Source organism: Lytechinus pictus, chromosome 4 (assembly GCF_037042905.1).
Source record: "Lytechinus pictus isolate F3 Inbred chromosome 4, Lp3.0, whole genome shotgun sequence".
Taxonomy (NCBI): Eukaryota; Metazoa; Echinodermata; class Echinoidea; order Temnopleuroida; family Toxopneustidae; genus Lytechinus; species Lytechinus pictus.
Window position 1 is genome coordinate 32,880,252 of NC_087248.1, and position 27,597 is coordinate 32,907,848.

At 38.9% G+C, this 27,597-nt stretch overlaps 2 protein-coding genes across 2 annotated transcripts; both read left to right on the forward strand.

The window, feature by feature from the left end:
• The first annotated feature begins 1,050 nt into the window (after positions 1 to 1,050).
• On the forward strand, positions 1,051 to 16,155 carry LOC129258602 (testis-expressed protein 11-like). Its single transcript, XM_054896843.2, has 6 exons — positions 1,051 to 1,120; positions 3,510 to 3,662; positions 5,728 to 5,836; positions 6,721 to 6,844; positions 14,617 to 14,687; positions 16,110 to 16,155. Exons 2-6 carry the CDS (start codon positions 3,536 to 3,538, stop codon positions 16,153 to 16,155), a joined length of 477 nt encoding a protein of 158 aa, XP_054752818.1. The 5' UTR covers positions 1,051 to 1,120; positions 3,510 to 3,535.
• Positions 16,156 to 20,534: 4,379 nt separating this feature from the next.
• LOC135153850 (uncharacterized protein K02A2.6-like) lies at positions 20,535 to 21,936 on the forward strand. Its single transcript, XM_064098031.1, has 2 exons — positions 20,535 to 20,618; positions 21,322 to 21,936. The coding sequence occupies exons 1-2, from the start codon at positions 20,535 to 20,537 to the stop codon at positions 21,934 to 21,936; spliced, it is 699 nt and encodes a 232-aa protein (XP_063954101.1).
• The last annotated feature ends 5,661 nt before the right edge of the window (positions 21,937 to 27,597 follow it).

Sequence of the window (27,597 nt, forward strand, 5' to 3'; positions counted from 1 at the left end):
ATTATATTACTAGTAATGAATTGAAATTGTGACATGCATGTTCAGGAATGTACCAAAACTGAAGACAGTCTTTAACTCACTTTGTTTCAATGGAAGCATGTTCATTACAATCATTTGATGAATGTCTTTGAAAAAATGTTGTAATTTAATGAAATTAAATCCAAGTGCAGAATGCAGATCATAGTGCTGAGACAAGGTGAAAAAAATTACCCCACCTGTGCTAATCAACATGCATTATGTGCTTCATGTCCCCCAGAACTCATGACATCACAATGATTTCATTTTGGTATGAGCCATGTTATATGAAGTCATGATGCATTCATTTACATGCCAATAGTTTGTCTGTTTACATAGGTTGATGCTGAGAGGATACCAAAACTTTGTTTTGTCTTAAAATAATGAACAGACAAGAGCTATTTGTTAGGTCTTATAACCCATTGCCTTTGCTTCACCATTAGCCTTAGGCTCATTGAGAATTAGGTATATTATATGTGTTGTGGCGGTTGGCGTTTGTTACAGGACGACTAACTCATATAAATTCATGTATTCACTGTCATAGTGTCAAGTTTTGAACCAAACATACACATTATATCTGATCATATTTTATACCTCCACTGGCAATAAACATCAAACTGAAAATTATACTACGGAAATACTCAGATATATTCAACTTACAACATTTGCATCTCCAGATTGACTTGAATTTTAGAAACAATCCCAAAATGACTTTCATTTATTGTTAATGAAAATTTTGATCCTCGATAAATCGTCTACGTCCTCACTCAGCGTGTTCAAGAAACGAATCCAAAACTTTCGCTTCTGACGTCATCACAAGAATTCAGAAGCTTGTATTTACATGTGTGTTCTGCACTTTTATAATTTAGTATAAATTCAATGCAGGCAAATATGATAAATGTTTTAGATGAAAGAAATCAATTTGACTTTGAAGAAATACAAAGGTAAATTACACATTTTTTTTTATAATATGGGCTTCCTTCAATACATCTGAAATTACAAACATCATGATTTATGCATTTTTTCCCAAAGTGTGCCGCTTTCAAGAAAGTTTTGGAGCATGTATATTCCTGTCAGAATATTTGCACTCAGCTGGACTCTGGAGGTAAATAACAATTTCATTTCAGTTTCTGCATGTTTATCAAGTGTGTTTCAATTTTTTTTATTTTGTAAGCAGATAATCTTACACTTCAATAAGTCTTGCTCTCTGATTATTAGAATACTTTTCATGCAAATGAGTATTTTTATGATAGTCGAGAGATTTTCCAACAGTTTTTTTTTATGTGTCATATTTCCAATATTTTAATGTCAGATATCTTAATTTTTTAAGGAATCCTTATGATGTTTTGAAAGTACATAAATGAAATTCAAAAATTATAAACTAATTTTCCACCTCATGAAGCTTTTTTTATGGTGGACACAGATTATGTTTAAACAAAGTTTGAAGGGGTATATAGTAATCAGTGTACAGTTGGTCACTTGGTCCGTTGCAAATTTTACGCATCGAATTACTCCCTCAGTTTTTAACCAATTCTCATGAAATTCGGCACATACATTGTTCTTGAGGTAAAGATGTGCAAGACACATATTTTTGTGTGTGTCCAAAATCATGTTGCCATGGTAACGGCATATGGTGGGGTTATAATTACCTTAAGTGATACTTCTAGTTGATTCCCAAGTGTGTTCAGAAAAATTATATTTGTAAAAGTCTGATGTCACACTTTCCCTCTCAAGTATTGTAACATTGCAATGTACTTGTGTGATTTACACTTCCATCTTTAAGGTTTTAGAAATGCATTGTAAATTCAGAATATAATACAAAGGAAAAATCTTTTGGCAAATATTTTGTGAATATTTGATAGAAATGTCAAAATGGATATTTTCACCAAAAAAATATATTAGCTTTTTAAAGAGAATTTAAAGGCAAAAACATATTTGTTTGGAAATATTTTTAAAATACATTTAAAAAAAATTTGCTTTAGACTTTAGTCCGTATTCTTATAGCCGGTAAATTTAATCCTAGTCTGAAGTTAACCCTACATTCACTAAACCTCTTCTAAAACTCACTTCTGATATGATAAGTGTAGATTAACTATAATTGGTAATCTGATAGCATAGTGTATTACTAAACCCCAATACCAATGTGTGTTCAAAATTTCAGGAGAATCTGTTAAAAACTGAGGAAGTAGTTTGAACTGCAAGATGTGCACCAAGTCTAACAATTTGTTGGCCATGATTTGTTTGATATCATTTTAACCAGCCTTAAACTCCCCCCTGCACAAGTCTACCTTTTTGAGGATTTAGTACAACACTTAGACCAGGGACAACTTAATAAACCTTGCCATCTAAATACAGAATTTAAACCAGGGTTAAAATTACAAGTTATGTTGGGGTTATCACCACCCTTAAGTTAAGTTAAAGCAGGCTATCAGGCCCTTGTAATAGGCTCTCTGCTGTGCAAAATGGTCTGAAGAAGCCAAGTAAAAATATGGTTAAAGGCCACCGCACACCTTACGACTGGTCTGCGACCCGATTTCAGAATAAAATGTAATAGAATTGGATGCTAATATTAGGACTTGGAATATCTTACTGTGTAATGTTCTAAATCATCGTACGAATACCTATGATAAAATTCGTGACTATGCTGTCATCCTTCTTAGAATAAAAGCGAATTTAATATCTAGTCGTAATGACGTCATAGCAGTCGTACGATTGGCTGCGATTTGAAACTAATTTGGACTTTACTCCAAAATAAGGACTTGCAATCTTTCAAAATTGTTATAATATTATTATTTCAATTAATTTTAACCTCAAATGAAATGATTTGTTCCATTCACATCTTCAGAAAATGAGCAAAATGCGATTTGTTCCAAAATCGGGTCGCAGACCAGTCGTAAGGTGTGCGGTCGCTTTAAGATCATTTCCAAAACTGCAAGTTTCGATTGTTTTTTAACTAAACCTGTTTCTATTTAACTAGTTTAGATTAGTGTCCTTTTTACCCGACAGAAGTATAAGGTTGAATTGCAAATCTTAATTTACTCTTGCATTACAGCCCAGGGTCGAGAAGGTATTATCAGCAGTAGTTGGATTTACTGCAATCATGAAGCATGTTGGCTTTAATGATTTCACTAAAATCATATGTTTTGATTGGCTGAATGCACTAGTCATTCTTTTGTTGCTATGGTAACATGTTGTCAGTGCTAAAAAAAACTTGTGCCCCAAGCACTGAAAAGTTGTTATCCCTATATGTATCATGATAAGGCACATTTTCTCACTAATTAAAGATCATGGAAAGTTTTCAGATCTGACAACTTGTTGGATGACAAATTTTATTTCAATGATATAATAATAATAAACATTATTTGTATAGCGCTTATCACAAAACATGTCTCTAAGCACTTAGGAAAAAGAAAGAGAGAAGGAATTTCAGCAAAAAGCTAAAGTAATTAAATCCAGGTTAAAAGAGTAACTCTGTTCTTTTTATCAATGTTTAGTTAGTGGAAAGAGTGACAGGGCACATATGATGCTGCTCCTCTACGAGTTTGAGGCCTTGGCTAAACTTGGAAGGGTCTCGGAACTAGATCAAATTTTGAAGAAAGTTCTGTCATCATCCGCCTATGACGTCAAGACGATCCAAACACTGGCAGGTACCTACATTCATATCTAATGCTGATTAGAAAAAATGTTTTTCAAGATTTTTTAGATTAACTCTAACTTAAAAGTATAATAATGATATTGATATTTGTAAGTAATGTAGAAATATCTATCATGAGTAGAGGGCACAGTAAGGTAAAGAAATAAAAACCTAAGAAAAGCGGACCATTTATTAGTAAGCCTACCTGAATTGCCAGACATTTATAGATACTCTGAAAGTGCTAAGGGAGGAAATCTTTTGGAGGATTATACCATAGGACTGACCCAGCAAATTGAATTCATTTTACAGTATGGAGTTGATTTCTAATTCATGTACATGAGTTTAATTATTTCCCTTTAATACAAACATAGTGGATGATGATTACTTCACTGTTTATCTACTTGGGCTGTGCACAATGTACAGGGACCCAGAGTTGACAAATTTTTTATTTAAATCAGACTTTTTAAAATTTGTTTTATTTTAAAAACAATTAATGTGCAAACACCAAAATGTATAATCCTTTACCCTGACATAAATTTTGAAATCACACATTTACTACTATAATTATAATCATTCTTAGATTTTCATTTCATAATTGAATCCAGTCAGAATAAAATTTATAGAAAATATTAAAGTCATGAAGATGCTGACAATTTCTGCTGTGTCTGCGTCCTCATGTAGGGAGCTCCTACTGACTGGTTCAATCTAAGTTGAGGAACTGTCTTGGGTACAGCTAATGCTGCATAGTTGGTGTTCCTATTCAAAGCTCTAACATGAAATTAGGATCAGTTTTTTTTGGAAGAATTCCATGAATCTGAGACTCACATTCTCCAAAGAGTAACATTGAAGATTTTCAAGCCAAGGACTAAAGATCATATGTTAAAGAAAACTGCACTTATTTTTTGTTTGTTTAAACCTCCATTGTTCTTTGAGCCATTATTGGAACTGTTTAAAAGCATTGACTTGCAAAGCTCTGACTGATTGGGAAAAAATGCAAGTTGATCTGAATTATTTCTTTTACAATAAACCTGAATAGTAGTATTTGGCATTTTCTTAGCATTTTTCCTAAAAATTAGATAATGGGTTCCTACAGCTACAATATTACTTACGTGTATGTATTCAAATCCTTGTAAAAGAATATGTTAAACTTTGGTTACCAGGGACAATGTAGAGTTTATCTATTATTGCACTCAATTCAATACATTACTGAGAAATGTACAAAAATGAATGCTCACTTTTGGGATAGGGCACTAAATGTATGGTTGTTGACATGATTTAGTCTCACTTACATAGAGCGTACGTATATTTTGTTATACAAGGATTACCAAACCTTTCTCAGTATATCTGCTGAATGAAGCACAGTCGTATACAGAAAGTCTGAACAGGCCTTACTTCGAACTCGGCCTGGTAAAATTTTCTTATGGATTTCAGCCTAATATAAGTCAATGATTTCTTTTTAAATACCTCTGTAAATTTGTACATATTTTCTTGTTCTGATGTGCTATTGCTATGGATCTATGAACAAATTGTTAGTGTTGGATATCAATTTGTAGTAATTCATATGAATGGTCAGAATAAAAGAACTGCCAATAACCCTGGAACTACTCTTATATTTTCTTAAAAACACTTGGATTTTGACACTTAAATAAAAACAAGGACTTTGTTTACCATCAAAGAAAGATGTTACAGTGAAAATTTTGTAAGTCCACTCATAAAAGTGGAGTAGGGGTCTAAGTGCTAACCGATTATAGGCTACATGTACATCTTTGGTTTTTGCAAGATTTACTTGATTTCATTGACTTGATTTCATTTGTTCTGAGTAGATAGGAAGGATTTATTCATGTTGGCATAGTATTAAGTTTATAAAATCTTTTCCTTTTGAGTAAAAAAAGTAAAACTGACGCAACAAAAAAAATCAATCATTTGTACATGTTTCAACGTAAGTGATTTAAATTAATGATTTATAAAAATATCATGGTGATTTAAATCAGCCAACCCTGCAGAGACCTAGTGATGTCAATTTTAGATCATGTGTGATAAGAGAAAATTTATGACAGGTTCATTGCTTTGATTTGCAGATCTTGCAATGGAGCCTCCAGCCAATCACAAACAGTTGAGTAAGAGACTCCTTCATGCTGCTATTAACAAACACATGAGCTCAAATGATATCGATATCAAAACATGCAGGTAAGTTGGTATATATTTAATTGGATTGAGCTAAAAAGGCGATTGACTGTCTGCTGAACTGTCAGGTTGGGTACTTGAACACTTTTCATGTTCCCAACCGTAACATTTTGTAATCTATATTTTTTTAAAGTATCAAAGAAGATTGATTTTCAAATCATAACCAAAATAGCATTTTGCATCTCAATCATTCTCAAGAATTATGTTTATAAGGCCTTTGAACGCGCCATTTAATTTCCTTGTCACCACAAAGGTTACGTTCAAACCAGTGTTTTAACATGTCATCCAGTACTAGGCCATTTAGATAAAGAGTTTAGCTTTCATAGTGACAAAGAAATATATATGTATACCTTAAGTCTGCTGCTATGCTTATACATTTATGTTCTCACTTGTTGGGATGTTTGGAATGCTCTTTAATATAATCTAAATCAATCTCATACTTTAAAAAGCCCACAATTCAGTTTACTGGGTTCTAGCTGGAACATTTAAATATCAACACATTTCGTCAGTTCCTAAAAAAGTTACACTGGTTGCCAATTTGGAAGTGTTCAACTTTCTCACTTATATGACTTTGTCATGCCTCATACACCAGATCATAGCCTGAGATCATCACAACAGCTTCTTCTTTGACTCTCAAAACACAAGTATATTTTCGATGAGTGTGCTTTCTCTTCAGCAGTACCTGCCCGTTTGAGTAATTTATTATTAAATTAATGAAATATATAATCTTTTGAATCTAAACTGAAATCTTCTAACAAAATCAGTTCTCGGGACAAAGACACTCATCTAATCGCCTCTTATTCTTTCTATTTTCTTGTGTGCCTTGGAATAGAATATTTATGTATAGATGGTAGATGCCTTTTATTATTATTCCTTAATTACGACAGTAAAACCCTTCAAAATGCTATCAGACTGTGTTTAGGAGAGGGTCACAGTCCTGATACAACAGGCAGAGAAGAGGCATGGCATCTCTATCAAGTGGCAATCAAGCTATTGCAATCAGAAAAGAAAGTAAGTGTAAAACCCTTTCTCACAAAACCAATTATCAGTATCAACTTGTTGAATTTTATGACAATTTTACTCTCAATAAATTGAATGTCCATAGCATGCCTTCACCTGAATCATCTTTGATAACAAGTTAGACATGTTACTTTTTAAACTGTAAAATTTCTAGCAGAGTTTGTACAGATTGCACTTGTTTTGATCTTACAGAATTAGTCCAGGCTAGGCCCCATAGAAAATGAAGCAAACATTGTTTTTTTAATATATACTATTATAATTATTTGTTTGGTGTAACCTGAGACTGGGAGGCGAAAAGAAGAACTGAATCAGGATGGGGTTACTTTGGTTATTCCAAAGGTTCATTATTCTGAAGTTTTAGATATTCCGAAGGTACGTTATTATGAAGGTTCGTAATTCTGATGGTTCATTATTCCAAAGGTTCGTTAATCCGCTAAAAGAAATAAGGTTCAGTCCCGATGCAAAAACAAAGTAAGGTTTGTTAATCCAAAAATGAAATAAGGTTCGTTAATAAAAAAAAAGAAATACATGTACCGTAAGTAACAGAATATAAACTGCACCTGTGGATTAACCACACCCCAACTTTCGACTAATCACAACAAAAAAGTCATCACACTCTCTTTCTAAATCCTTATCATATTTACATGCATATTTGAGGTACCTAGATACAAAAATTAAAGATTTCAAAGTATAAAAATCTGCTGTTGATCAATTCATCTACAAATGAAAGCAAGAAAGAAAGGCTCCGACATTATTGGCCATTATAAATTGGATGAGAAAATCCCTGCAATCTGATTGCTATGCAAGAATTTTACTGGGCTGCATGAACGATATCCACTGTAAACAAGCTATCACCCAAAAAAGTCACTGTGATGTCATCGTGCATGTTACGCTTGTTTACGTCAAAATTTTGAATTTTCGATCTAGAGGCTGAAGGAATCAAATAAAGGATGGAAAATGATCTGTAAAATAATGGCCATATTAATTAGCTAATATGCCTGGTGCTGGTGAAATACAGGCTTTAGTCTAGACATACTGCCCTGGTCTGGCTGTGCACAGCCAAGCTAGCTCCGCTGCAGCAGGCCCAGGCAGCTGAGGACATAGCCTTTAGGCACATGACACTGGTGAGCCGCCGGGTATGCACACACAGCTGCTGGGGGTCTGAGGCTGCCTATTAGACTTTATTAGTCAATGCAAAGCTGTATCTGGCATTTTGGTGGTTGTGATTGTTTTACCTGATTGCTTGTAAGCAAGCAACCAGAGGACCGACGGCTTAAGGTCCTCTCCGAAGGACCTGGTACTGAGGATTTATGCCTTACCAAAGGGCACTAGCGCACCAAGTGGGTATCGAACCGGGGTCACCGGAATACGAATCCCCGCTCTACCGACTGAGCTATCGCGCCTCCTATTTTTAGTATAATAATGCCTTTGTGCCAACATATTATCAGGTTAGGCATACATATTGATGTTGTCCAGGGTTATAAATGGTCTGCATTACATTTTAGAATTTTCATGCATCCAGTAAAAATTATATGTATACGGTAAAAAAAATCATGCTTCCAGTAAAAAAAATCATGCTTCCGGTAAATTCAATTTACCGTACGCATGAAATTATCATGCATCCGGTATATTTATTCCAAAAAAATTCTCCATTCTATAAGACAGATGATGCATGTGTTTCTTTTGCGGGTCATTGGAACTGTGTGCACGCGGTAACTTTGGCATCACGGTCTAAACCCGCTCGGCTTTGCTTCGTGGGTTAAACCACGTTCTTGAGTTCTTGCCATGTCTTTCCATTGGAGCTGTTAATAGGACCTAAGGACATCATTACAGCATCATTAATACGCGCTGTCTACGTACCTGCCAACCCATACAATTAAATCGTATTTTGGAGTATTTGTTACGATTTTTTAGATTAAAAAGTGGGAAAATTGTAGCAATACGATTTTTAACATTGGAGGAGGAAAATTCACATATTTTAGCACTCAAACGCTTTTAGCATTGCCTTATGTATTTGTGATGCACTGCAATGCTTTAAAGACACTTTTGAGTGCGCACGTACGTGCATTTAGCATGAAAATCGTATCTAGCACATCCCACATGTTTTCCATTGAGATCTCATGAGTGCGCGGTGAAGTTGCTTGAGGCGGCCTCTCACTGGAGCACTGGGTCTGGGGGATCGTAAGCTTCCAACGGTGAGGTTTCGACTTATTGTAGCGAAGCGAAGTCCATGATTATTTTCACCTCTACAGTTTTTCTTAGTGTTTGATTCTGCACCTGTGGCTATGGATCCTTAATCTAAACCCCTCAAAAAATGTTTGGAAATCTGAGTTTGGCCATTAATTTCTCCCAACTCCCAATTTTACACAATGCATATTTGACATCATTCAAAAGATCATTTAATTCTCTTGAAAATGATACCATGCTTGTTATGATCATGCCATCACGAAAAGAGCAGGGATTAAAAAATGTTGGATGAGGTCTAGCTGAATTGAAAAGCTGCAAAACGAGCAAAAAAAAGTTTGAAAATCTGAGTTTGGCCAATAATTTCTCCCAACTTCCAATTTTACACAATTCATATTTGATATCATTCAAAAGATCATTTAATCCTCTTTAAAATGATACCATGCTTGTTATGATCATGCCATCACGAAAAGAGCAGGATTTAAAAGTGTTGGATGATGTCTGAATTGAAAAGCTGCAAAACGAGCAGAAATAGTCATGAAGGGTCAATACAGAACATGATTCTTTTGTCTGTGTCTATAGAGATGAAAATCCATTCAAATCAAGCCCCTGCTTCTTCATTTTTGCCTTGCCTGCATAGCAGAGCGAGACTATAGGCACCGCTTTTCCGACGGCGGTGGCGGCGACAGCGGCGTCGTCAACATTGAAATCTTAACCAAGGTTAAGTTTTTGAAATGTCATCATAACTTAGAAAGTATATGGACCTAGTTCATGAAACTAGGACATAAGGGTAATCAAGTATTACTAAACATGCTGCCTGAGTTTCAGGTCACATGATCAAGATCAAAGGTCATTTAGGGTCAATGAACTTAGACCGTGTTGGGGGAATCAATATCAAAATCTTAACCAAGATTAAGTTTTTGAAATGTCATATCTTCGAAAGTATATGGACCTAGTTCATAAAACTTAGACATAAGGGTGATAGTGTATCGCTGAAGATCCTGCCTAAGTTTCAGGTCAAATGTGTTGAATTGGCATCACAACTTAAAAAGTTCATGGATCTACAATGTAGCTCATGAAACATCGACATAAGGGTAATCAAGTATGAATGGTTGTTTTGCACATGTCTTAGGTCACATGATCATGGTCAAAGGTCATTTTGGGGTCAAATGGATATAATATTTTATTATCATATTAGTGTTTTCTTCTGTGAATTATTATTCATTGGCTGTTTTGAAAGGAATCACTGCTGCTATTGCTATATTGAATTACGTAATACAGGCGAGACTGCCAGAGGCATTCCACTTGTTTATGTTTTGTTTTGGTTTATGTAGTGATGGTTTTGGGAGAAAAAAATGCTTTGAGTCGTTGTTTGATCCCATGCATGTTTGTTTGTTTCTTATGTGTTTGCTTGTGCAGAGGTGTGTTTGATTCCATGTTAATGTTGATGTTAAGGTGCATGAAAACAATTAAAAGAAACCGCTGAGTAACTCACTCATCACCAAGGAAAAAAGAACAGTGACTTTCAATATTGTGTCATTTTGCAACTATTGAATTTTGACCTTGCCCCACATTTCAAAGCACTGCACCTCCATGTGAACCGTAATCGTATCATGTAGGGTATCGCTTTAGAGAGAATTAAATGATCTATTCACTGATATTAGTTACACATTGAATTAACTAAAACCGAGGAGGGATTAACGATCAAAGTCAGATTTCCAAACTTTTTTGAGGAGTTTAGTTGGGATTTTAATTATCTTTCCATGGATTTATTTGAGTGACTATTAGTATGACTGTGGGTTATTGCATTGGCATATGGTACCGGCGCAGCATAGCGGCGGTAGGCCCATGCCATGTTTCAGTCAGGCTGAACTGCAGCTTTATGATCACGCAGCAGCCATTGACGAACGCTTTATAAAATATATTTTATAAAGTCTTTGTTCCATTTCAGTTAATATGGATGCTGGCTCTGACTGTTCTTTGTATTATTAATTCATAACTCACAACTTTGTTACTATGGCTAACTTAGATCTGATGTAAACTTTAAGGGTGTTACACCTTTTTTACATGTAGATCTAGATCTAACAAAAAGTTAGACGTATAACATTTGACTGTTTTTTCGACAAGAAAAACAAAAAATATTCCAGTAACTAAAGGTGATCATCAAGTACTACCAGAGTGTTAGGAAAACCAATACTTAACATGACTTGAATTCACATCCTGTATAATACATATTTAAAATAGTAATGTATCGTACGGATGCAGAAAAGTTGCTTTTTTGGAAACCTCAAGTTTGTACTCTAAAGTCTGTGAGTTGGACAGATAATTTTTATAAAAACTGAACTCAAATTGATATTCAATTACCCAAGAACAAAAACATATACATGTATGAAAGAAAGCAAAATAAACATTCATGAATAAATAAAGCAAATTAAAACTTAGTTCATAAAACTTGGACATAAGGGTAATCAAGTATTACTGAACATCCTGCCTGAGTTTCAGGTCACATGACCAAGGTTAAAGGTCATGTAGGGTCAATGAACTTAGACCATGTTGGGGGTAGTTGTGGAATCGTCATAACTTTGAAATTTTATGGATCTAGTTGATGAAAGTTAGACATAAGAGCAATTATGTATCCCTGAACATCCTGTGCGATTTTCAGGTCACATGACCAAGGTCAAAGGTCATTTAGGGTCAACAAAATTTGGTAATGTTGGGGGGTATTTGTGGAATTGTCATAACTTGAAAAGTTTATAGATCTAGTTCATAGAAACTTGGGACATCAGAGTAACCATGTATCCCTGAATATTTTGTGTTTGTTTCAGGTCACATGACAAAAATCAAAGGTCATTTAGGGTCAACGAACTTTGATAATGTCGGGGGTTATTTGTGGAATTGTCATCATAATTTTAAAAGCTTATAAATCTAGTTCATGGAAACTTGGAACATAAGAGTAACCATGTATCCCTGAATATCTTGTGCTTGTTTCAGGTCACATGACCAAAATCAAAGGTCATTTAGGGTCAATGAACTTCGGCCGTGTTGGGGGTATTTGTTGAATTGGCATATCTGTCAGAGTTAGTGACTTTAAATGAAATACCGGGAGACAAAGATTAAAATATCGAACCAGAAATCATCAATTTATTATATAATGATAGAAATCAGCAAAAGAACAATTTCGGTTTCGTTATCGACTTGACAATCATACATTTTTCATTTTGTACATACGGTAATAAATCAAACCATTTTACTGATAACCTGGATAAGCCTCTTGCCTTTTAAATGAACATCTATACAAATGGAGCGAACGGCTTTACCAGATTGATCTCCTTGCAAATACAATGAAATAGTACGATATAAATTATTTTCAAGAATTGTAAACCAATTTGAATGAAAAAATAATAATCGTTTACAAGCTTCTGATTATAACGTCTAATACCCTTGCATATTAGCAAATTGTCAATTGTTGGGACAGCGATTGGATGAACTGTAATATAACAAGATGCAGTTTTTCCATTAATTTCATCAAAGCTTGCCAGTCTGATCAAAATTCACTTATCAATATTCAGATTTCAAAATACTAGAAGGTACCCCTTGTTCCGTCGTACAAGTAATTATAATACCAAATTAAATTTGGGAAAATGTACGTACTTGCCAATAATCAATGTCAAAGAGTGCCGATAACATAAAGTTTCATTTCTCATTACATCAATGCATCACCTGGAGAGGTGTATCATCACCAAGAACAACTTACATCAATCCTCTTGTCACTAAGACATAACTATACCAATTCAACTGATCACCAAGATCATTAGAAACTCCGTTATCACCCCCGAGGACCAAACGTGGAAGTGGAAAGGTGATCACCAAGATCAATATTTCTTTTCTTTTGTCAAATCTCACTTCTACTACCCATTTTACATACATTGCAAAAGATCACCAAGATCAATTGTTCACTAGTGCAGTGGTAGTACTCCCTCTTATCTCTGTCTATCTGAATTTTCCTTCTTCCTCGATCCTCTGTGTCATCGTGTTCCTTATCATTGCTCCATGTTGCTAATCGTGCCAGTTCTAACGACGACCGACATCAAAAACAAAAGGGCCTACTTCTCTCACCCGGTAGGGTAGCTCTATCCGACATCCGCCCAAGGAGTTACCTGAAAAATATTATATGCTGTAACATCAACTACCCAGTCCTTATACCCCATTCTCATCAAGAATGTTTTCTGGTTTGGATCGCTATTAATTAAACTTAAAAGACTAACATAAATAAAAAGAAATTGGCTTATACTCTGCTCTAAAGTTTTATTTTTAACCTGATTTCACATGAGATTTAAATTACTCAGTGAGAAATGATATTACTCAGTAATGCCCAACATTCACAATATTTACAATATCTTAGTTACTCCACGTATTTTGCATTTTATACATACCTGTACATGTACCTGCACTGAAGCTTGTTTATCGATAATTTCTATTACATCATGGTTGAGATAAATAAAAATGCACAAATTGGTTTACTTACATTTCCTCACAGGATGAAACTGCCCAGATCCAATCAGAGAATTTGCCTGCCCATACAATCCCAGCCACAGGTCAAAACTTGCTAAAATAAGGCCATATCATTGTAGGATTGCATGGCAGAAAACAAGTTCCATGTTCAAAATGACAGGCTCTCATGGCTAGAAGCAATGGTGGAACTTGGGCGTGCCTCTCTCACTCCTTACACACCTTGCTCAAGCTTCTCACCACATACACTTACACACACCTCCCCTCTACATGTATATGAATTCACTCAAGCATATATACCAGTTCAATTAGCATTTGCCTAACAACCTGCACCACGAATTTCCTAGAAAGCTAGTGAACACTTTTTGCGAGAGTGATCATGAATTTCCTTGTTGACCATAGTAGATTGCGAGACAAATGAATACCCTCTAGCGATTATTATTGCTGTTTGTCAATTGATTCTTGCATAGCTTTTATTTTCTTGTTGACTGATGACTTAACAAGACTGATAAAAATTCTCATTCTGTAACAAATCTGTTCTAGCCTCCAGACTTTTTCTATGTTTGAGATCTAGTAGCAATTGATGATTGACCTGTCATCTTCAGGAATCTGATCAGAATGGGCAATCCAGTTGAAAGCCTGAGTTTATTATATCACATTCCAATCTGAATGTAATGAATTGTTATACAATGCAGGGTCAATTTATGAACACAGGTAAAGCATAAAAAGGATTATTTCGATAGACTGCTTGAAACCTGTGACAGTAATCTCTGATGATGGTTAAACATGATAATCTATATAGGTCCAACTAAGATGCTAGCACATGAGACTAGACCATCCCAATGAACCTAAATATATTGTCCACAACTTTGCAGAATAACACAAATTCACAGTATATAAAATGTCTCCCGGTCAATTCCAGTGATTATTACAATGAGATCTAGGACATCACTTTTTTCAAAAGTCCGAAAAAAAGAAAATAGATGTTGTCAGATAGTTTGAGCTATGCCATCAGCTAGTTATGTCGGTTTAAGCAAATCATATTCTTTCAATTTTATTTTCTTTTTTAGGACTCTTATCCAGAAGTAGACATTGTTTGGTTGATGACAAAAGCATGGAACACAGGAATTTATTCCTTCAGGTAATATGTTCATTGTAAGATACTTTTAGCTCTATATGTAAGCATATCAACCTGCATTGTTGTTTCACCTGTATTAGACACGAGACATTAGTGCAGCTTTTCCAATGTTGGACTCCTTAACAAGGTTTTATTATTGATCTTTTATTTATAACTTTATTTACTGTCAATAACTGGGATATACTCTTTTGATTTGCTAGATCATTACGATGAACTTGCACGCCGAATAAAAGTACACAGTTTTTCCTGCGCGCGCGCAGCATCTCCCTACGCACGCACTATCCCAAGATCATCACGCAAATAGGCGTCCATTTCCTCTTTTACTTTCGCCTGCCGCCGTGATCAGACGTTAGCTAAGTACACTCCCATTTTGCATTTTTAAAGTGTCCTTTTTGGCATATTTATCCTTGCATTTATTCCTTATTTCAATCCTTTGCCTTTCGGCTTTAGATTGATTTCCTTTTATATATCTCTGCGCGGAGCCTTCGTGTTATTTTTTCATGTTTTCTTACAAATAAACTTTGTGAGTTCCGAACCATCAGTTTCGTTTTCTCACAGACAGGTTTCCTCGATCCGCTTCCCTTCCCCGCAGCTCCGCGCTCTCCTGCGTGCCTCGGGCATTGATCCGACGCTTCCTTTTTCTTTATAATCCTTTATAATTCTTTTTAATTCTTGACTCGCTCCTTTTGCCTCGTCTTGAATTGAATTGATTTTATTTCCCTCTCCACAGCTTAGGCTATGTTGGACATGTAGGAGCATCGTCCTTTGTTTGTTCTCAAACTTGTTTTCAACTTTGTTGTTGTTCTTGTTTTGAGTTGGTTGATTGTTCCCTTTGTATTTCAATCAATATTTTGCTCTTGATTAGTTAATTAATTAACTAATTAGTTAATTGTTTAATTATTAATTGATTTTAATAATTATTTTGTATTGAAAATTTTTTTTTTAGACTTATTGTCTTTAAAAAAATTATCTTAAAATTTTTGGGAAGCCCTCCTGTTCTTTTAATTAGCGTCCTTTGTTCTCGCTAATTATAGTTTTCGGCTTTCCAGTTTAAGGGAAGCCTTTTACTTCTTCCTTTCAGATCAGCTCCTATTACTTGTTTGTTTTTCGACCTTTGTCAAAAAAAACCAAAAAACTTGTTTGTTTGTTTTCCTAGCTGATCCTGCACTTCGTCTTGGACTTTTCTGTTTTTAATTAATTAACATCATGTCTCGTGTAATTAATAAAAAAAAAAAAAAAATTCTCACTTGAGCTTCTTAACTTTGTTTTTAGAACTCATGTTTAAGAAGTTGGTCCTGTTTGTTAATTACCCGAGTTATTAATTTTATTATTAATAATTTCTGAAAGGGATCTTGTTTTGTCACCTCTCTTGCCCACCCACCCCTCCACCCCTCTCTGTTTTTGCCCCTCCTTTTGTTCTTTCAGGTTGAGAACTTACCAGGTAGATGAGCTCTTTCGACTCATCTCTTGATGACTCCAAACCTGCTGCTGCCCGAGCGTTTTAGGGTGGAACCGTGGCGCTGCCGCCACGTGCCTGAAAGGTGATAGCCAAGGCTCCCTCGACGGGACCTGAACTTATCTTGGGGAGTGTTGTACTAGTAGAGAAAACCTCACTCCAGGGCTGCTTGACCCACCGGCTATCGGGTCCAACAAGTCCGGGTTAAGAGCATGGGACATTTTCCCGGCACAGCCTAGGCTCGATGCTTTGTCAGTCTCCATCAGGTAGCATTAGCAAAGGGCTATCAGCCCCTATTCGCTAGAGACACGTGAGCTCGACCCCGTCAAACTCACGATTATTATCTGATCAAGGTGGAACCGTGGAATCGCGTCCACGTGCCTGAACGGCTTGATCAGATTTGGGTGACTTTTCTCATGCGAGATGCCACGTCCCCCCTGTCTATTTGCCCTCTTCTGCCCCCCGGCGGGGGCCGCATAGAAGAGGAAATTCTAGGTCGCTAACCCCGCTTCGCTGGCAGACCTTTCTTTCTGATTCTTGTGCCGATGGCCAGGCGTCGTAACTTCATGTTACACCAGAATGCCCTCGAGCATCACAGATTTTTATCCTCATGCTCCCCGTCAGCTATAACCGCTGTGTCAAGCACCAGGCAGGTCAAGCAGACATTCGCCATCTCACACCTCGGAGAGTCACCGGCAATTTCATGATTTGCCGGCTCACGCACCTGCAAGGGAAATCCCCGCTAATACGCAGGTGTTATCGACATACGGGCGTCGCCCCCATTATGTCACCAGACTCCCGATAATTGTGGGTCAGGCGTCGCAACTCTCATGTTGCTTCACACGCCCACGAGCAGTGCGGGTAATTCCCCTACGCTTCACCGTGCGGTTCAAGCAGTCACCTGCCCTCTCACGCCGGGCCTTTATTGAAACGCTGCTCACCTACACGGTGACCCCCGTTTCTGTGCAGGTGCTTCTGTGCAAGCTCTCGGTGACCGACGGCTGGACGTTGCATTCTTACAGGTTGCATCAATATGTCCCCGAGCATTACGGGTTCTTACCCTCGTGTTCTCCGTCATTATAGACCGCCGCTACGCGACGGCTGGGCTTACCACCAGCCGCCTGCCCTTTTCTATGAAATTGCCGGCCCTTTCACCCGCACGGGTGATTTCATGATATGTACAGGTGTTGCCGACGTAGGGTCTCACCCAGCAAGTCGGCAAGCCCCCGAATTTTGCTGGTTGGACGCTGCAGCCGCTTTGCTGCTTTCTGTCGTTCTTATTGCCGGTGTCGGGCATTGAGCGGATTGAGATTTCACTTGCCAGCCCGCACTCCGGGGAGCCGGGTATCCCCCATTAATATGCAGGTACTCCCGAATTTCGGAATTCGCCCTCTACGAAGCTTCAGAGTTTGACCGGGCATCGCTAACGGCAACGGCTCTTTCAGCGGTAACTGTGATATCCCTGACTAGAAAGTAATGAAAAGTCTGAATTCAAAGACTATCACAAAGAACTGCACACATAATAGCCATGATTGTGTAACAGTGACGTTGTAATTGCAAACACACAAGTAAAGTTATGAAACTTATATTTCAAGCCTAGAACTAGTTATTCAGTCACGTGAACTATGAAGTGGCATGTCTGAGGAATGACTGATTATGATTTGGACTGATTCAAAGCTTAGATGTTAAATTGGCGACCCTGCCAAAATTTTGAATCGCCACGGAACCAGATGACGTGATGGATGTGTGCCCAGCCATCGCATTGCCCAACGGTGAGTAGCTGTGTCTTCCTGCTGCAACTTCCCCGTTCGTTTTGACCCCACTTCGCTGTTATACATGTACTAAACCTATACGGAGATTTCTTTTGTGACTGTATATGGTGAGAGAGTGTATAATAATGGCTACTGGGCAGAGTCAAAACATAACAGTGGTTAGTGAAACAAGAAACCTGAAAACTGTTCCATTTACCCACCCGGATGACCAACTTTCGACTGGGAAAGCTTGGGAAGAATGGTTAGAAGGCTTAGAAAGGGAATTCAGGTATTTCCGGAAAGTGAACCCTGTTGACAAAGCTGATGCACTAATCATCTATGGGGGAAAGGATATCGCCAGGTTAGCAAGATCACTCCCAGACCCAATAGAAATGGATGTAAACAATCCAATGAATGAATACCAAAAGCTAAGGAGGAAACTTGATGAGTATTACAAGCCTAAGAAAAACAAGCATCATGCTCGTTACCTGTTCTCGAAAACAAGAATGCAAGAAGGGGAAACCACCGCTGCCTATGTTGCTCGTGTTCGGGAAAAAGCTGTAGAGTGTGAATTTGGAAGTTCACTGGAGGAGAGGGTCCTAGAGCATTTGATTCAAACCCTTAAGAGCACATCTCTAATTCAGAAGGCAATCAGTAAAGGGTGGAACCTGAACGAATTATTGAGTGAAGCCAACGCAGAAAGAAGATGTTTCGCTTCAAGTGGCAGACATGAATACACAGGATGTACGTAAAGTTGGAAAGATGTACCCAAAGTCAAACAAGCAGAACCAGAGAGCCTGTTCATTTGTGGCATGATTGACAAACATCCCCCAGGGAAAGATTGTCCAGCTTATGGGAGGCAGTGTAATAAATGTCGCAAATACAACGGCCACTTCGCCTCAGTGTGTAAATCAAGTTCCAACTCCAAGGTAGAATCAGATGACAAAAAGAAGGCAACAAGTTCTTTCAAGGATGGTAAAGAAAAGAAAGGAAAACAAAAGCTTTGTCAAGAAAACTGCCAAGAAACAGGAAGGAGATACAAGTTCTGATGACGAGTTTATGCAACACTTGAGTACTAAGCAAGCCAAAACAGTTCGAATTCGGAAGATAGGAATCCAGGACAAGCACGTCAAAATAAAAATTGCTAATCTAGACACCAAGGTTCAAGTAGATAGTGGTTCCGAGGTCAACCTTATGGATGAGCACCAGTTTAAAGCATTATCTAACAGATCCGATAGAGAGTTGAAGTTACATCCCACAGAGGTTAAACTCAGTGCATTGACAACTGAACTTGATGTCAAAGGAAAATTCATGGCAACTGTGGAGAATGAAACCTTAGGTATTGAAACAGAATTCTATGTGATAAGATGGAAGACAGACAGTGTACCACTACTAGGAAGAGCATCCGCAACCAAACTAGGGATGTTGGAGATAAGACCCAATGGTACTCTGCAAGCCACCAGATTCTATGGATGAGATAATCAAGAAGAATGCTCAGGCATTCAAGGGCATTGGAAAGATACATGACAAAAGAAGCAACAAGGATATTTATTCACATTTCCATATGAAAGAAGGAGCAGTGCCAGTTGCTCAAAAGCCATGCCCTGTTCCATACTATCTCCAGAAACCGCTGAAGGAATGGTTAGATCACTGTGTTGCTGAAGACATATTTGAGCCACTACCAGAAGAAGAGCCGATTACATGGTGTTCACCATTGGTGATACAGCCAAAGCCAAGGTATAAGGACAAACCAAAAGAGAGTCTTACACAGAACATGATAAGAGCAAGCATTGATCTAAGAATACCAACCAAAGAGATGGAAAGGAGCAGGATAAACCAAAATCCTGTGGTAGAGGACTTCATCCACAAGTTTCATGAGTGTAAAGTCTTCTCCAAGTTAGACATGAAGAATGGATACCACTAGTTGATGCTCGCACCAGAGTCCAGACACATAGCAACTTTCAGCACCCCATGGGGAAACATGAGGCCTAAAAGACTGATCTTTGGAGCAAAATCATCACAAGACCTGTTTGATGAAACAATCACTCGCATCTTTGGAGATATCCCATACTGCCTAAATCAAAGAGATGACATCTTGATAGGAGGGAAAACTCTTGAGGGGCACGATGCAACTCTAGAACAATTCCTGAAGAGAGCTACAGATTTCAACATCAAAGTAGACCAGCTAGAATTCTATGGCTACCTCTTCACCAAAGATGGACTAAAGCCAACTGAAGAAAAGGTCAGAGCAGTCAAGGAAAGCTCACAACCAAGGTCCAAGGGAGAAGTGAGAAGTTTTCTTGGTATGATCAGGTATTTATCCAAATTTATACCCAGATATTCTACTCTTACTGCACCGCTGAGGGAACTGACCAAGAAAGATACTAAGTTCGTTTGGGGAGACGAAGAGGAAAATGCGTTCCAGAAACTGAAGCAAAGTATCACAAGTGAAGATACTATCACATACTTTGACCCCAATAAGCCAATCATTCTGAGAACAGAAGCAAGTTTCAATGAAGGCTCATCAGCAGGATTATTCCAGCAAACTGAGAAGGGATTGCAGCCTGTACATTTCGCCAGTAGAAGCATGACAAAAGCAGAGAAGAACTAAAGCCAAACTGAGAAAGATGCCTTGGCTATAAAATGGGCAAAGAACAGATTCAGAGTGTACCTACTAGGAGCACCAAAGTTCAAGATAGTCACAGCACACAAGCCATTGATCCCAATGTTCAACAAACCCACAGCAAAACTGCCACCTGGAATTGAGAAATGGGTGATGGAAATGCAGGATGTGGATTATGAAGTAATCTATGAGCCAGGAAGAGATGAAGCTGACCCACTGTATTACATCCACTACCAGAGACTGATTCAGATGACACAGAGAAAGTAATCAAGCAGATCATAGAAAGTGAACATGCTATAGTCATAGTCAGAATCCAGGAAGAGACAGGAAAAGACAAACAGTTGCAGAAAGTGAAAGAAAGAATCATGAATAATGATTGGTGGGAATTCAGGAAGGATGAAGATATCAAACCATATTACCCACTTCGTGATGAACTATACATTGCACAAGATGTAATCTTCAGACTAGAATGTATAGTGATACCCAGGTCCTTGCAGAAAAAAGTGATCGAGAAAGCACACAAACTAGGTCACTTTGGCATAACAAGAACCAAGCAACTACTGAGAAGCAAGTACTGGTTCCCGGAAATAAACAGAATGACTGAGAAACACTTGAGTCAGTGTTTCGAATGTCAAGTAACTACAAAGGATCACAGGGAATAACCTGTCAAGTCAACACCGATCCCAGAGAAGCCATGGGATATAGTCTCAATGGATTTTGGAGGTCCATATCCAGATGGTCATTATAATCTTGTTGTCATTGACAAGAGAACCAGATAACCAGACAACATGATCAACCTCATTTCAGGCCACCAAGATAAAACTAAAGAGAATCTTTGCTACGCATGGAGTTCCCAGAAGAGTTGAAAGCGACAACGGACCGCCATTCAATTCGAAAGAATTCCAAGATTTCGCAAAGGAAGAAGGTTTTGAACATCACAGAGTCACACCAGGCCACCCAAGAGCAAACTGCAAAGCCGAAAGCTTCATGAAAGTGCTTAACAAGACAGAGCAAATAGCACATCTCCAGAAGCAGGATCGAGAGATTGCTATACAAGATATGTTGATGGGTTATAGATCAACACCACACCCAGCAACAAGCACACCACCATATGAAGCACTGATGGGCAGGTCAGTTAGATCCAAACTTGACCACAAAAACCCAAGAGAAGAAGCTAGTATGAAGGATGAAAAGATCAACAAGAAAGATGGTGAATACAAAGAAAGAGGAAAAAGGTTACGAGAGAACAGAAACACCAAGACACACAACTTTGTTGTTGGTGACTTTGTATCTCTACGCCAGACAAAGAAGACCAAGTGGACAACTGTGTATGAACCAGCATTTTATGTTGTATTTAGAATCGATGGTTCATCAATTGCAGCACGCAGAATATCAGATGGAAGAGAGATGTACCGAGATTAGAGTCATTTCAAACTGGCCAACAACATAGTCCAGAACATGGATGGAGAAAATCTGGAGGAAGAATGGAGAGAAAAGCTTCTCATGAACACTCAAAGAGACACTGAAGACCCAAAACAAATGAACGACATCAGTGAGGAGATAAGTCCATTACAAAGTAACGACAATGACATACCTACAGTGACACCTACACCACGACCAAAGAGAATGAGGAGAACGCCATCATATCTAAAAGTAAACCTGTAAGATGAGAGACACTAAAAAAAAAGGAACTTTAATTGTCGATTGAATAATTCAACCGACGTGAATGGAAAGAACTTTAATCAAACCAAACGATTCGGATGAAGGACAGAAGGGCATTCTTTTAAAAGTTTATATCATGTTGTATTATATGTTGATGTGTATAGTTTAATGCAGCTCATCACACGTACAAAAAAAAAACAATTGCATGAAAATTTAAAGAGAAAAATGTGACAATTTCGCCTGAAACAAAAGTTTGAACTCAGGAGTATTAAACAATTTGGAGGAAAAAAATGAGCGTTGATTTTATACCAAAACAAGTATCATATGACATTTTGAGATAACCACACAACTCATTTATTTTGTTACAACTGGAAACATTAATTTAATGAATATGAAAATCATTATCTTTGGAAAAAGGGAGAAATGTGATATCCCTGACTAGAAAGTAATGAAAAGTCTGAATGCAAAGACTATCACAAAGAACTGCACACATAATAGCCCTGATTGTGTAACAGTGACGATGTAATTGCAAACACACAAGTAAAGTTATGAAACTTATATTTCAAGCCTAGAACTAGTTATTCAGTCGCGTGAACTATGAAGTGGCATGTCTGAGGAATGACTGATTATGATTTGGACTGATTCGAAGCTTAGATGTTAAAGTAACTCTCTCCATTGTACCCCCTAGGCAGGCCGTAGATTGGAGTTAAGAATTTCTTACATTCCGCATGCCTTCCTTCTCTCGTGAGAATGTTTGGCTGTTTTCGAGAGGGCAACCTATCACGCCCGCGGACCGTCAGCTTTTGGCCTGAACCTCACTTTCTATATGAAAGTAAGGGTGTCCTGTCTTTACTTTTAACTCCTACTCTTCCTTGTAAGGTTAGAGTCAGGGCTAGTACAGACACCCGTTCTCCAGCGTTCGCCGCTGTAGAGAGGGCGACTCCGATATTAGCACCATTACCGCTCAGCGGTATGACTCTCTCATAGCTAGCTCTGCCGAGCTTATGAGCACGAATATCGGAGCTGAATGTCACGGCGATTAATAGTTCTCCTATACTTAGTAATCGCTATGCCTTCACTACCCGGTGCGTTATGGTTATGATTAACCTGTTTGTCTGCACCCGCACCGAACACCCGGAGGGAATCGGCTATTTATATGCTAGATACCCCTCCTGTTGACATTCACAGCTTGTTCCCCGAGTCTTTCCCGGTCGGGTAAGCATCACCTCGGAGGAAAGTAACAGCCGTATATATCATTAGATTGTCGTCTGTGTATGTGCGTTCAGGCTTGTTTCAAGCCCCAGGCTTTTCTTGTCGGCATTTCTATGCCTACTTCCTGGGCGCACCCACCGTGCCGGGTCGGCGAGCTCACACCAAACTGTCCGCCGCCAGGCCATCGGTCGAGCTCAAATAGTCTATCTGATAGACTGCCCTCTATGTGGGTCAAGCTTGCGGGCATCTCCGCCGCTTCCTCCTTGTGTGGAGTGGGTTACGGTCGATGCATTCACCATGCCCATTTGTCGAGTTGTCTTCTTATTAGAAGCTTTTTCACTCGGCACACTTGAGTCGCCTCGCAGGCCACTTTCATCCTCCATCCATGCTATGTTTGTGGCTATGGTCACTGCGCGATCGAGGATGTGATCATGGATAGATGTGTATGTATATATGCATGTATGTGTATGTATACATATATATATATATATATATATATATATATGGATATATATTTATATATGTGTGTATGTATGCCTGTGTGTATGTATACTTATGTCTGTCTCCCGGGGGGCCACTTCCATTGAAGAGAGTATACCATGCGCGACCATGGGGTCTCGAAAAGCACCCTAAACACGTTTTTTCCATAATCTGAAAATGCACCCCTTAAACAAGTATTGGCGTTTGAAATCCTACCCTTAACAAGTATTGGAAACAAAACGATACTCTTGGCAAGTATTCCCTGATATGAACCCCTAAACAAGTACAGCGATATTTTATTGTTATGTCACAGGTCCGTCGGTCGTCGGCTTTACCTTTACTTGTTTGGTTTCGTATGGCCACACCTCGCGCAAATCGGACTCTAAACACGTAGGCAATAAAACGTGGGGCAAAATGGACATCCTTTAAAAACATTTTAATTTTGTTTTATCATCCCCGGAAAATTGACCCTAGGCACGTAGCTTTCCTAGCGAAATAGATACCCTTTTTTCATTATTTTTGTGTTTTTGACACCCTTATCACGTTACATACATAACGTGCCCTATCTTGAAAAAGACATCCTTTTTACATGTTTTTTGGGTCACGCATGGTATCCACTCGTCAATGTAAGTGGCCCCCCGGGGTCTGTCTACCCACAATCACCGCGACCCGCTATCTCTCAGGCGGACTGTGGATGAGTCCCTCCATGAAAGTGATTTACTTCACTGGAGCTCTTCTTTTTAGAAGCTTAGATTCTCATCCCCCGCTGCTTAGGGCGTCAGTTTTGCCGCCCCCGCAACTTTCGGAACTCCTTGTCTTACCGATATCGGACTGTTTCATGCTTTCGCATCCGGCGCCGGGGTTGCTCATCCTTGCGATCACCAGAGAAACCAGGCCTTGTGGCTGTTGTTTTCGTAAACAACTGGTTCTCATCGTAGACTGAGGGAAATATTGGTGATTATTTTCCTCAAGTGCCATACTCCTCTTGTTTCTTCAAGCGAGGACTTAGACACTCTTAGCCAGTTTCCGTCCCTAACCTTGATAGGACAGGGCCGTTGTTACCTCACTCGATTCCGTCGGGAACTTAACTGTTAAGGTATCATGTCTGGCGATGACTGTTGGTTCAGAGCGTCTTCTTGACCGACATCTCTTGATTGTCGCTTACACGTGAGGTCATGACAGAGCCATTTTTTCGCCAGCTCACCTCTGGCGTACGCTTGCGGCTAGGGATTGCTCCGTCCAGCGGACATCCATCGCAGCCTAGACTTATGGGCCCTCACGCCGATGTTGGCTTCAGTCAAGCCACCTCTCCCGCCGCGTGCGCTGCACCCTCGGTCGGGTGCTTTTTTAGTACGGGAGAGATGGGATCCGGGGTCCTCTCTCGACCGCTCGGTCTATCACACATGTTTATGTCGTGATGCGAGCCGCGTTTTTTCTCCGACATGCCCAGTTGAGCTGTTTGACCAGACTGTTCTATTCCACATAGACAGCAGGTCCGTGGCAGTTTTCTTTATTAACAGGATGGCACTCAGTCATTTTCTCGACACATTGACTGCCTTACGAGTGGTTTACATGTACTTCAACCTTACTGTCTGTTGTTCCATGTCCTTATCGGGCCGCTGGAAACGTCCTGCCACAGCTCTCTATCAGAATCCGCAGATGTTCTGTCCTCACGCATTTGAGACAGAGATCTGGGCGCTTTCCCCCACACGGGGGCATCTGAGATATCTCACATTCCTTACATTTGCATTGATGCGACTTGGCTTAATTTTCTTAAGCTCATTACGAAAATACCCCATTTGAGGCGTCACCGCAGTTCGGATCGCAAACTGCGGTTTTAGACCCCATTTTTCATTTGAACATTTCCAAGCCCCGATAAACCCATCTTGGCCAGGTAATCCCTGTTGTTTCAATTTCACCTCCACAGGCCAGTAAAGCCAAGGACGAAATGGTAAACAACAGGTGTGCTATTACATAAGACTTCTCTGCCTGTAGAAGGACCTTCGGAATGAAATTATTGTATTCGATATTTAATCACGTTTTCAAAGGCATATTGTATTCAGACATCCAATATTAGTCCTTTTTCAATTTCAAGTGAAGAAAATCGACCTCGAAATAAGGAAAATAAGCGAATGAAAATTACGGTATGCTTTGCATGCAGGGACCGCCCTCAGCGCTGCGATGCATCCCATAGTTTCTGTCCGTCCAGCAAGAAAATATGGGATGCATGCCGTTCACTCGCGCATTGATACAGCCCTAACGTTCGAAAAAGAAAAAAAAACAGCCAGACAGAAAGAAAGAAGGAAAGAAAGAAAGAAAGAAAGAAAGAAAGAAAGGAAGGAAGAAAGAAAGGAAGAAAGAAGAAAAAAGTTGCACTTCACCGCGTGTATACACGGAACTTTATAGCAGGCTCTTAGACACGTTGCAATCCATCGTGTGTGGCCCCCTGCTGTGACTGTATGTGCTGGGCTGTTGTGTTATCTTCGGACCGAGGTCAAGAAACAGGTGTTTTGATACTTAAATTGCTTTCATGCTTGGGGCAGTTCGGGCTTATAGTACTTGAAGAAGAGAATTGGTGAAAATGAAACTGGGGTATAGTGTTCTCAAATGGAGGTTTTTCGTCATGGATGACTCGACCGTGGCTTTTATTAGCCCCGCTTTTGCCTTCTCGGATTGATTGATCGATCATTTACTAAACCGTACAAGTTTCAGTCTTCGGATCACGATTCTTGTCGATCTTTTCAACAAAGTCAGATCGTTTATTGATCATTGGCGATTATCATCCCTCCGGTTATGGATGATTAATACCCTCAATCCGAATCTTACAAACTCTTGAGTTTCTTCTCAAACGTTGAGCTTGTATGGTTTAGTCCGTCATGGCGCCTGTCGGTCGTTCTTGACGCTTGACTTACTCCCTCTTGGGTTGGTAATCAGGGTATCTTTCGTCTGTTTATCAGTCGAGATCCCTCCTTGTATCCGTTTATCTGTAACCATATACAGTACGTAGCTTTGCATACTTATGCATCGCTCCCGGACATTTGTCGGGATTGGCGTAGATTAGGCATGACTTCCACGCCTTGTTATCTAAACCCAGTCGTTTGCACTTGTTCCTTTGGAGTTTCTTAACTCTCTCCAGATCCCTTATCTCCTGGTAATAGGATCTGGTGTCCGGGTCCTTGAAACGGTTTTTCGATCAAACAATGTGGGTTCCCTGTTTCAACCCTTGTCTTGTTTGCCATTCTTCAGACAATTCCCAACCCTGTCCAGTTGTATTGTCGGGGAGCTGTTTGGAAAAGCTTCTCGAGACATCTTTTCACGCTGGATTGTTGAACGATCAAGTCAGCTGGTGATGATGTTCTCCTTCTGACACTAGGCCAAGGGCCCTCGATACTAAAAGTATCACTACTTCTTGAGCTCTTTCAATGGAATCGTCGTAGACGACATCTTGAGGACCGCCTTTTGGCGCTCTCCTTATTCCTTCACTTCCTTGTACTTTAAGGACCTTCCTTCGGATGAGGCCTTATTTGCCTCCTCCGTCTTTAAGGCAACGGCCTTCGTGTCTTCATCTCCCTATTTTTTGCGCACTTTTCTTTAGTCTAGACATGCCTCCCTTCACGTTGAGTCCATGTTGGTCTAGCAAATCAAATGAATATATCCCAGTTATTGACAGTAAATTATGAAAATACTTGGTTATTTTCTTATTTACGAGATAACTAGATATATTCATTT